The following is a 12099-nucleotide window of genomic DNA, read 5'->3' as shown; positions in this document are numbered from 1 at the left end:
CATGAACACACTGTGTCTGGAGGCACAGCCCATGTGTGGAGGGGACCACACAGACTGCAGTGGTCTCGATGAGTGGAGGAGATGTGGATCCAGACTGGAGAGGCAGATGCAGCTGGATTTTGCAAGCCAGAGTGTCAGAGAAGAGGGAGCTACAGAGAGGGAGAGAGAGTGTCAGGGAATTCCCTTTGTGTCTGTGTTTGAACACTAAGATACACATACACCAAGTGAAATGCTATGGACTAAGCACAGAAACTGCTGGGGAGCAGTAAGCTGGGTGATTCCAGAGTTCACAAGGGACTAGGAGATGTTTGAGTTCTGACCATCCAGAGTGAGGAGTCCTTGTTAGACACTTGGGGCACTCAGCAGAGACCTCAGAAGGGTCACCCTTTAGAGGCAGGTCTAGACTAGCCCTAGATTACAACTATTCTAAATCCACTCTAACAAAGCTTAGAAGCAAACTGCAAAAGGGTTGAGATGATTGGCAAGTAACTTAAGTGTGCCAAAACACCCTCAAAAGGAAGACAGTACACCCCAGCATCCAACAACATAAAATTCACAATGCCCAGCATCTGGTCAAAAATCGCTAGACTGATAAACCAGCAGGAGCTGAAAGGGGCAAGTCAGAACAGAGGCTCTCTCATGTCCTCACTGCCAGTACCTCTTAGGAATCTTGTTTATTGCCTGGCATGTAGTAGGCACTCAATCCCTTGTCACTTTCATGATTATTACAGATGTGGGAAATTCTCTTGCCCTTAGTCACAGGCAGGGGATTTATTTCCCACCAATACCTAGTTAAACCAGAAGTCCTCACTGGTCAGGAATATAGTCAGCTAACACGATTTTCTTTAAAAAGAGTCCCCAACTTGCATACACTTCAGGCCGCACAAGATTGGATCTGCCCAGTGCAGGGTGTAGACCTGACTCAGACATCCTCCTCCTTGAGGGTGTGGGCTGACCCCTTTCTCCCGCATTCCACAGTCTAAAGCCTCCACATGGCTTTGCAAAATGTGCTCTCCCTCGTCCTACATGAGATCCAGGTGCAGCTAGAAGTCAGGAGAATGTAGAACAGAGTGCAGAGGGCAGCCAGGGGCAAGTGGCTCCCCACTGGAATCCCAGAGCTTTGGGAGGCTGAGGCAGGTGGATCACCTGAAGTCAGGAGTTCAAGACTAGCCTGGCCAACTTGGTGAAACCCTGTCTCTACTAAAAATGCCAAAAATCAGCTGGGCATGGTGGCAAGCACCTGTAATCCCAGCTACTCGAGGCTGAGGCAGGATAATTGTTTGAACCCAGAAGGAGGACCCTGCATTGAGCTGAGATTGGGCCACTGCACTCCAGCCTGGGTGACAGAGTCTCATTCTGTCTCAAAAAGAAAAAAAAAAGTGCAGAGCACCCAGCAGCAGACCCTCGCTTTCCTACTGCAGAGCCCACCTGCCCCCGAGATAGACCCTAAGGGCCTGGAGAGGCTCGGAGTCTTCACTGCAGTGTGGCTGTCCCTCTGGGGCCTCTGGACCTGGCCCAAGGGAGGTGCACCTGCTGTAGCACCTGTTTCTGTCTCTCATCTGCTTTTGCTCTGTGTGACTCAGGCTGTATGGTGTCCATCATGGGCAGAAGGAGACCCCTGCCGAGGATTCATGCTCGTGACCAGCAGCTCCGGGCACAAGCAGAGCGACAGGCAGTGAACTTCGTGGTGCAAGGTACCAGGAACCTCCTACCCTGTAGTTCTGTGTCCATTTGCTTCTTGGGGTTTGCAGCCGCAGGGCTGGGTGGCACCCACAGGTCATTGTGGTATTTCCTGCTCCTCACAAACCTCCGTGCAGGAGCTCGTGCTGCCTGTGTCCTGCCTGGCAGTTACTGTCAGGGACGTGAGGGGACACGGTCACCTTTGTAGCTAGGATGCCTCCCCCAAGAGCCAGGCCCAGGTGGCGCTGTTCCGCATAGCTGCAGGTGGGAAACTGAGGCTTTAAGAGTTTAGCAGACCTGGAGCTCAGTCCCTTGGCGCTTGGCCTAGGCTCCTCCATCCTCCCCATGCATGCCTGGCAGGGGTGAGGCTTCCGGAAATAAGGCACCCAAAACCCAAGTGCCCTGTAGCAGCAAGAGGGCAGGAGGAGTGAGGACAAGGTGGCTACCTGCGGTTGCCTGTGGTCTCGGCACTCAGACAGCTCAGAGCCCACACCTCTGTGTGGAGGCACTGTGGCAACAGTACCAAATGCTGAGTGCACCACGCACCGCGTGCCACGAGACTTCGACACAGCACCCGCGTGCCCCACAGGCTCCGCCGCTGACCTCTGCAAGCTGGCCATGATCCGTGTCTTTGCTGCAGTGGCCGCTTCCCGCACCTTGACGGCCAGGTCAGTGGGTAGCAGTTGGCCTGCCTGGGCCTCAGCCCTTCTCCGGGCTTGGATGGGAGGGTTGGTCTTCTGTGGGAAAACCCTCTGGGGGCTTGAGATTCCGACTGCCCACCATCTCTGCTCCAAGGGCCCCATCCCCTCCCGAGGCTCTCAGCCCATGGAAGGCCCTGGGAGCTACTCACAGCAGGCATGCAGGAAACAGCGGGCTGCCCGCAGCGGGGGGCGCAGATGAGGCCTCCCCTCCGCAGACAGAAATGCTGTCTCCCCCACGCCCCAAGGGGTGCCCACCCCACAGGCAGGCGAACACCTCAGCCCCTTGGGCAGGACCCTGGGGGCTCCAAACTGCCCCCACTCCTACCCGTGGCTGCCACCAGTGCCAGGCAGTGGTGCCCCACATCCAGCTCTGGCTGAAGCCCCAAGCCCCAAGCCAACATTCAGATGTGCCTCAGTGGTGAGGGCTCCACCGTGGCTGTCCCCCAGACCATAGGTATCTCAGGCCTCTGTCCCTGCCTCAGTGATTCCCCCAGGCACATAAATCAGGAGCTTGGGTAGTCAGGGAACAAGCAGCCCTTGCCCATCCATCTCCTCTCTACTAGCCACGGCCCTGGGGGTGCTGCATGTGGCCACCCAGACACCTCCTCTCCTCATTCTCCTCGTGGGGGGATCGCCCCAGGAATCTCGAAGCCCCTCCCAGGAGCTAACCTGCCTCAGCCCCAACAATGTCAGCTCCCAGAAGGGCCTGTTGCCCTCTGTCCCACCATGGATGTTTTCCTACCCCACCCTAAGGGCCCTCAAGCTCTTGGCACCAGTCCATTGGGGACAGCCTCTGCAGACCAGGTGCACCTGCCGCTGCAGACGCATCCGGGAGGAGGCCCAGGGAGGACAGAGGCAGCGGCTTATAGGGTAGAAGATGTGGCCCGGGCTTCCCCAGTGTGCCCAGCACCGCCTTTGGATTGCAGGTCCTGCCTACCTGTGGCCGCTCTTTTCTATCCGAGCTTACAACTTCCTCTTGACTTTTGATATTATTCTACATTCTCAAGGCATGGGTTTTTTGCCTTATCAGAGATCTCTCATCTCTGTTTAAAAGCAGCCTCCATGTCTTCACAAACTCCCTCCTGTCACTGGCTTTCAAGCCTGTGCTCTTCCGGGGATTTCAGCGACTTTGTGCAGAAGTGTGTCCCCACCACTGGCCCTGCCCAAGCTGAGGTTGATGCCCAGAAACGGAGAGCAGGGGTTGGTCCCTAAGCCCACTGAAGCCCACATGGCTCCTCCCCTTGCATCCTGTCTAGGTACTTCCTCTGGCCCACAGTCACCCTAAAGCTCCAGGGAAAGGAAGCCCAGAAGGAGGTCGCAGCCCAGGCTGTCATCCCAGGGAGGGAGGATACCTGAGGCCTCACAGGGTCTGAGCACTGCCCCAGGCTCTGCTTGCAGACTCACTGTGGCTGTCAGTGCTGCTCGCTGCAGTAACTGAAGTGATCAGGAGGCAGGAGTGGGGCATCAGAAGATCCACTCTCAGCTGGGCGCAGTGGCTCATGCCTGTAATCCCAGCACTCTGGGAGGCCGAGGCGGGTGGATCACTTGAGCTCAGGAGTTTGTGACCAACATATTTGTTGCCTGGGCAACACAGTGAAACCCATCTCTCAAAAAAAAAAAAAAAAAAAAAAAAAAAAAGCCAGCCGTAGTGGTGCACACCTGTAGTCCCAGCTACTCAGGAGGCCGAAGTGGGAGGATCACCTGAGCCTGGGAGGTCGAGGTCGCAGTGAGCCCTAATCACACCATTGCACTCCAACCTGGGCAACAGAGCAAGATCCTGCCTCAAAAAAAGAACAAGTCGGTTCCCTTTCAGCCCTTGTGGAATTGGCACCAGAAGTTGGCATGTGAGGAGCTGGGTCTCTGTTGCTGGCTGAGTCCTTCTGAAAGCTGAACAGACACTTCTTACTCAGGAACTGGTCACCCGCTGGTCATCTTTCTATCAGCCGTAAGCTGTCTTGAGGAAACGCTTCTCATAGCAAAACGCAAAGCAGACTTTTGTGGAATATTGGGCACACCGCCGTCTGCGTTTTGTGTATGTGATTTCTTCTTCCAGGACTAACGTGAAAGGCTGTGGACGGCATCTGGAAGGAATGGTGAAGGCTCAGGGTGGCCTGGCATCTGCCTGAAGGGGCAGGCGTGAAACTCGATCCCTGGGAAGTACATGGTGCTCCTAGAGCCTCATCTGGCCACCCCAGGGGTCTACCCAGGTGGGCTGGGGCCACAGGACACTCCCCATTCACACCCACAGTCCCTGTGACAGGGAAATGGCATTCCTTCACGCCTCTTGGTCCAGATCCTGCAAAGACTGGAGAGGTTGGGCCCAGAGCAGGAGGCTGGCAGCCGGTGTTCATAGGCCTCTGTGCCAGCGCTTGGCTCTCCGGTCTGTTCTGACGCAGGCCCTTTATGAAAAGGCCTTCCTGGGTTTCAGAAAGTGTCAGTGCTCCTGTGCTCCTGCCCCCGGGCCTTCTCAAGGTGGGTTGGCACAGGGCCACCAGGCCTCAGTACTCTCAGGATGAGTCCTCAAAGCAGCTCAGCAGGGCTGGGGACGTCCCTTGCAAGGGAGCTGCAGGCCCCAGACAGGACGATATGGTGAGGCTCTTCTGGAACATTCTCCTACTGGTGCAGTGATCTCAGTCAGGCCGTCCAGATGCAGGGCATGGCAGCTCTGTGGGCCGACCCCTCAGGAGCAGGGATGAGAAGTTGCAGCAGAGGCCCACTCCCTTCCGGAACACAACAGATCCGAGGCCCGGCATCCGCCCGCCCCACACGGAGACGACAGACGTCCTTCTTCATCTTCCTGCACCCTGTTTCCCAGCTGGGAGCGCGGTCATGTCTCAGTGGCTGCGAGGACAATGTGTGACTGACAACCACACCTATTCTTAGGTTCCTGCCACACCAGCAGCTCGGAATTTCACAAGGTGATTTCAACAAGTGCGAAAACCGCTTCTGCTAAATCTGGAAAAGGTTACAAGTGCCTTTTCTGAGGCTTCTGCCCATTTGAAAAGTAAGTCCTCTTGGGAGCCAAAAACTTCTGCTTGAGGCCTTGAAGTTAGTGTAAGGAAAGCTTGCTGGTGCTGACAGCTGGGGCTCTCTTGCCCCTCTGACTTCTGGAAGGTCAGTGCCCACGTTCCCTGGCCAGAGGCTGCACGTAAAGCTCAAGCCCACCTTCCCTCCCTGGGGCAGCCTGAGCGAGGGCATGAGCACCACCGTGCCACAGACTGGGCCCTCGTGTCCTGTGGATGTACACCACGAGGATGTGCACTTGGCCATCAGGGACACAGGCCCAAGCTACAGCAGCTCAGGCTCCAGAAGGCAGCTTTTTCTCCCATCGTGAGAACTCCAGAGAACAGTGGGTGCTGACTTTCCTTCAGAGGCTCAGAGCGGCAGGACTGAAGTCCCTCTGGCTCCTTGGCCATTCCCTCCTGGTGCTATGATGGAGGTTGCTGCTCCAGCCATCACACCTTCCAGGCAAAATGAGAAAGTGGTAACGGTCAGAAGAGCATCTGTCCCTGGCAGCCCTTCAAAGTCAGCCTTTTAAAGAGCCTTCCCTTCTAAGAGCTTTGCTGGAGTCTCCTTTTCCATCCCACTCCTTACCTCCGTCCCTGCTAAGGGAAAAAAATAGTAATAGCCTCCTTGAAAGTTGAAGGGAATAGTCCTGGGCAATCCTGCCTGAGACAGAGCCTGGGAAATGTCCTTTGTAGCTGAAGACACAGCCCCACCTCCACCCCACCCACCCAGCAACAAAGGGGCCAACATGAAGGAAGAGCGGAAGAGCGGACTGGGGCAGGTCACCTGAAACTCTGCTGCAAAGTCCACATCTCCTGTGGAAAGTGAAAGCACAGCCCTCCTGGATCCTGGGGCTTGAAGGCCGCCCCGAATCCCAGCTGATCTCCGCCACGTGCCCGTGACCACTGCCCGGTGAGGGCTTCCATGCAGCCCAGCTCCTTAGGGCCCTGGGCCTGCTGTGCCCCCTTCTGTGCCTGCCAAGGATGGGCAGCAAGGGCAAGGATAGGATGTGACCCCTGCCCCTGAAGGCAGAGCCAAGGTCCCACAGAGGACAGAGTGCATGGGACCCCTTGACACCCCATCCTTCCCAGCAGCTCATCCTGTGAGTCACTCACACTACACGTACCCTCCTGAGGGCACAAGGTGAGCTGCCTGCGTCCACCCCTCAGGAGGGGCTGACACTGGGTCTGGCACATCACCAAGATTTGAGGCATCATCTGCCCGAGGTGTGTGTCACCGGTTTGCAAGGAGTGTGTGGAGCAGCAAAGCACTGGCTGAATCCAGCCCTGGTGGGGTCTGTGTGGCCGTCGCGGCGCAGCTCGTGAGCCCGTGAGCCCATGAACCCGTGATCCGTCCGCCTTGTACGCACTTGCACTTGAGTTTGAATCTGTAAGACCCACCCCAGGGACCCACCCTGCATTTCACCTGAATCTCCTCCCACTCAGGTCTGACTTGTCTCCCTGACACCCTGGGAGGGGCACCTGAGGGGCTCCAGGAAAGAGGCTGGGGAAGGGTGGGGCCTAGCTGGGGCTGGCTGGATGAACCCCAGAGCAAGGCCTTCAGTGCAGGAGCCGGGAATGAGCACCTAGCCTCTCCGAGAGGCCCTGAGGATGCAGGAAGCCAGGATGTTGTCATGAGGCTCAGCCAAGTCAGGGCCCCACAGCAGTTCTCAAGGGGCTGTTTCTCCATCCCTGTTCAGAACATGAATTGCTCACCCCCACGGGACCTGCCTGGCTGTGGCAGACATGGGGCGCCCAGCCTCTCCTGCTGGGCGTGCCACCTGCTTCCTCGCCGATGACCAGAGTCACTTCTGACCAGCCTGTCTCCCTATCGCCCCTTTCCCCAGCTTCCCAGAGCTGTCCTAGTGACAGTGGGTGGCCTCAGGCAGTGGTGCCCCTGGGCTGGGTCCCCCCGGCTGTGCCTCACAGAGCCACGTTCTCTCGGGCCCTAGTGCCAGAATCCCCTTTCAGAAACCTTGGGGATGGTCCCCCGCCCCAGAGTCCTGGCCTCCCAGGGTGACTCCCTCCCTCCTTGCCAGGCTGGTGGCCCAGATCCATGACGAGCTGCTGTTTGAAGTGGAAGACTCGCAGATCCCGGAGTGTGCAGGTAGCCCGGGGCAGCACAGGGTTGCCTGGACTTCACCACCGGCTAAGGGGAAGCTCCATGGCCCATGGCACAGCCCAGGAAAGCCCTCCTGGCTGTCGGCCCTTTCACAGCACCTGCTCCACCTCGTGCTGCTGTGTCACCTGGGTCCTGGCAGGCAGAGGGGCCAGCCTGGGTGTGGGGACCCTTGAAAGGCCTCAGTGGGCTCCAGCCTGGGCCACCAGCCTCCCAGAGAGCACCGGGTGCTGTAGCTGACCGAAGCTCCGGAGAGCAGCTGCAGATACCCAAGGCCTCCGTGTCTTTGGGGTCTGGAAAGGTGGGGAGTCAGCACTGGTACCACCCAGGCTGACTGGGGACCAGGCTGCAGAGCTGGCAGCAACTGTTCTTGTTGGGGTGTTGGAGTCCTGAGGCTCCCCAGGCTCAGCACGGACTTCAGGCCTGGGTCCCATCCTGCCCCACAGGCCACCCCTCTCTGCTGAGCTACATGGCCCACAGGTGAGTGTGCTCAGGCAGTCACCCCCAGCCATCAGCCCAAGGGGTTCTTTGAAACCAGGGATCTCTCTCTCCCTAGGGAGGGCCAGGACCTCCCCACAACACCCAGCCACTGGTCCCAGGGAGGCTCCCATTGTGGCCTCATGGGTGAGATGGGAGAGCAGGCGCCCACGTGGAGCTGTGCCCCCAGCTCTCCAGGCCAGGTCTGTAACCGGCTGGGGCAGCTTCACAGGTTGGGAGAAGAGGCACAGGGGACCTCAGGGCTGGAAGCTTCAGGCACCAATTCCCAGGGGGCAGTCACCATGCCCTCCTAGCCCCACCCTCTCCAGTTCTTACCCTTAGGGATGTGAGGCTCCCATCCCCGGTGCCCACCCATCCTGCTCCATCCTAAAGCAGGGCTCTGCCACTTGAAAACTATGTCCAGCAACTCATTTGAAAACACACCCATCTTACGCGACCATTTAACAAGTATAACGTGTGCTCAGCTGTAGGTTAAAAAAGGAAAGAAAACGTTCCCAAACGGCCTTGTTCCTGGGAGCAGCTTCCTCCAGCTGGCCTGGCAGCTCCTGAGGCAGGCGGCAGCCCGAGCCCTGCTCTCTCAAGAGCACTTGGGGCCAGGACTGCAGGGCCTGGGGAATCAGGGGTCGGGCAGGGCCTGCACTATCCCTGAAGGGTGGGGGTCAGGTCCTGCCTCCCAGGCGATCTCTAGCACCTGGCGTCTCTGCCCTACCTGCCCTCCCAAGGGCCCCACAGGGAGCGCCCTAGCTGAGTGCCAGCCCAGACCCACACTTGCTGCCCCTCTCTGAGCAGCAGTTGCTGGGGATCACACACTCTGTCAGCAGCACCACCCCACCAGGTACAGAGGAGGGACCCATTCTCTGCACACCCAGGGTAGCTCCAGCCAGCATGGGGAGCCAACCATCCAGCTTGGACTAGGCCATCTCTCCAGCCTTGCCCCCATAATAAGCTCCCCAGGATGGCTGAGGTCCCTCTTCAGGGCTCCCCACCATGCACACAGGCTGCGTGCCCACCTGCTGGCCGACAGCTCCCTGCAGACAGTGATCTGCTCCTTCACAGAGGACACTGAGGGCCACAGAGCACAGGCGGCCACTGGCCCTGCTCACGACACACCAGGGACAGGTCCCCAGGGAGGCTCCGGCTCTGCTGGGGCCAGGAGGGGAAAGTGAGGCAGCGCCCACCACGGCTCGCGGCTTCTGCCACCACCTTTGCATTGCGGTGTCACACAGCCCAAAAGGACTAAACGAATGTTTATCCGGGGGCCCGAGGGTTCAAAGTAAGCCCGGAGAAAGCCTGAGCTTGTGAGTCCTGCCCCCTACCCCTACCCAGGCCTTCCCTTTCTCAGGGCTCTGAGCCCTACTGTGCACGGTGACCCAGGTCCCCACAAAGAGGCCAGCCCACCCGTGGCACAAAGCCACGATTGCGTCAAACTTCACCCAGCAGTAGTGGGGATGGGCTTCCTGCAGGCCTGGTGGCTCTGGCTGGTGGGGGCTACCTGTGCCTCCCCCTCCTCCCAGCCCCAGAGCTTCTGGAACAGAGCTGGCATGACACCTGCCCCACCCCACGACCCCCAGCTGGGGCAGGCTGACCCCAAGGGGTAGGGGTGAGGGCCAGTGCAGCATGGCAGGCCAGGCCAGGAGGAGGGGCTGCAGCGAAGGCCAGGGGGTCTGTGAGAGGCATCCTGGACTGTGGACGGGGCCAGGGAAGCTGGACCCAGCCTCAGGGCTGGGCACACAGGGGCTACTTGTGGGCATCGAGGCCCCACAGCTGGTCCGGGTGACCGAGTGGACACAGGAAACAAGGGGGCTGGGGGGCTGGGGCAGGACTCGGGCCTGGAAGTTCCCCAAGGCCAAGAGACCAGCGGGGCCACCTTTTCTCCCGTGCCCTAGCTCTCCTCAGGAGGACCATGGAGTCCTTGGAGCAGGTGCAGGTGTTGGAGCTGCAGCTGCAGGTGAGGGGACACCCAGCCCTGCTGGGTCTCGCAGAGCCCAAGGTGAGGGAGGCCCGCGCCCCAGGGCAGAAGAGCCAGGCCACAGGGTGCAGCCCCAGCCCGAGATGGCCCCTGCGGCGGTGAGATGGCAGGCCCAGCACGGGGGGCTGGGCAGTCCCTGAAACCCAGTAAGCCCCACCCAACTCTGCTCACTTCAGTGAACAGGAACAGCAAGGCTGGACCCCTCCAGCCCCGTCAAGAGGGAGTGGTGGAGGCTTGGTCCACGCAGGGTCAGGGACCCGGGGGAGGGCTCTCTTGGCCTCTGGGAGCCACCGATCCTCCTGGGGAAGGACCTTGAGGGGCAAGCACGGGATGCCCCAGGACACAGCCACCCGCCCAAGGGCAACTTGTCTGCTGGCCGCAGCCTGCCCACTGGCACAGAGGCCCTGGCAGGTGAGGAACCTCCACCAAGATGAAGGTGTCATGACTGGGAGGTGGATGTGGCTGAGGCCTATTACTGGCGAGTGTGGTGAGTGTCCACGTGTATGCACTCGTGTGCGTGTGGCTGGTCACGTGCACCTGTGGGCTGCAGGTGGGGTCCCCCTGCATGGGGTCTGGGAGGTGGCTGGGGATGGCTGGCCCGGGCCTGGAGCTCACCTCTGCCTGCCACCCACAGGTACCCCTCAAGGTGAGCCTGAGCGCCGGCCATTCGTGGGGACACCTGGTACCACTGCAGGCCTAGGGCCGTCACTAGGACCAAGTCGCACTGAGTCTCCCAGCAACAGACTGGCTACCTCCGGGTCCCCCCTCACCCCCCCAACAACACCCGCCCCGCCCCCGCATTTTTCGCCTTCATTTTGTCTGTAGCCCCAGGCAACAGGGGGAGGAAAGAACTGGTTTCCAGCAGCCCATTGTGTGGCCTCCCCCAAGGTCACCAGCTCTGCATGCCAGGACGCTCCAGGATGCATTAACCCTTTGGGGCTGGGGTGGCCTGTTCTCCCCTGGAGTAAACGCCTGTGCAAAGCCCTCCTCATCCCTGTCTGAGTGAATTATTCCTGTAAGTGGGAAGTGCCGCGTCCACAACCCCCAGCCACTTGTTCAGAGCAGGGCTGAGTGCCCCAGATTGGGAGTGACCAAGGCTGGGTCTGGGCCAGACACTCCAGAGAGGGTAGGGAGTCCCAGCTCCCTCTCCCATGGATTTCAGGGGAGGGGCTCCCTCGAAGCTCAGCAGCTGCTCACCCCTGGCAGGTGCCCAAGGAGCACCTGATGCCCATGGTGTGCCCCCACTGGTTCCTTTCACTTCAGGAAGCCACGGTCCAGGCGCACACTGTCCTCCCAAGCCAGCCCAGCGTGCAGCCCTGTACTGAGACCAAGAGAACACAACCTGCCAGCAGGCACTGAGGCTCCTGGGGCTCATGTTCCTGATTGATACCTCAGGAGGACCAGAGGGCCACTCTATGAGAAGACCTGCCCACCCATTGCAGGCCTCTGCCAGGGATGTGGCCTGGGGCCACTGAGGACCTTCAAGGGCCTGGGGTCACGTGCTCTCAGGCCATGAGGTCTCTCCCGTGAGCCTCCTGCAAGCTGGTGACTGGTGGCTGCAAACAGGCTGGCTCCCCCCAGAGAGCCAGTGCTCCCAGCCACCCCTCCAGACTCTCCCATGGCCTTGCTGCCAGCCCAGCAGGACACCCGTGACTCTCCTCTGCCTCACAGCAGCCTGCGACAGAGGCACCAGCACCATCCCTTTGCACGTGGGGAAACTGAGGCACTAAAAGTCACAGAGCTTGAAAGTGTGCCAGCTAGGATTTCAGCTGCATCCTCACCTGATACCATGGCTCCCTGTCTCTATGGTGGTCCCTGGAAATGTGCTCCCGGGGTCCTGCTTTCAGGCCACCCCCACCCCTGGGTGCCCAAGGAGCCACCAGCTCGGATGCCTGTGGTGTGTCCCCACTGGTTCCCTTCGCTTCAGCTGCTCCATGTACTTCCTTACCCAAGTCTGGGTCTGGGCTCCAAGAGCCTCCCTTTAAGTGGGGTGTAGGGCTCCCAGCACCCTTCAGGGTTGCTTGCCTCTGGCTGCCACCCACAGAGCAGCCAGCACTGAGGCTCATCAAGGTACCATCTGCTCCTGGGGACACCTGGTACCACTGCAGGAGGCTGGGGGCGAGTATG

General features: G+C 59.5%; 1 protein-coding gene across 1 annotated transcript in view; it reads left to right on the top strand.

Moving 5' to 3' along the window:
• Nucleotides 1-10963, top strand: part of POLN (DNA polymerase nu) — a 157144-nt gene extending 146181 nt beyond the window's left edge. The window contains 6 exon segments of the mRNA XM_039468501.2: nt 1584-1694; nt 2270-2348; nt 7426-7493; nt 9890-9951; nt 10607-10667; nt 10670-10963. Of these exon segments, the coding sequence (XP_039324435.2) occupies nt 1584-1694; nt 2270-2348; nt 7426-7493; nt 9890-9951; nt 10607-10667; nt 10670-10797 (509 nt within the window). The 3' untranslated portion in view covers nt 10798-10963.
• The last annotated feature ends 1136 nt before the right edge of the window (nt 10964-12099 follow it).

The sequence above is a fragment of the Saimiri boliviensis genome, chromosome 3 (assembly GCF_048565385.1).
Source record: "Saimiri boliviensis isolate mSaiBol1 chromosome 3, mSaiBol1.pri, whole genome shotgun sequence".
NCBI classification, from domain to species: Eukaryota; Metazoa; Chordata; class Mammalia; order Primates; family Cebidae; genus Saimiri; species Saimiri boliviensis.
This window is presented reverse-complemented; position numbering and strand designations above follow the sequence as displayed.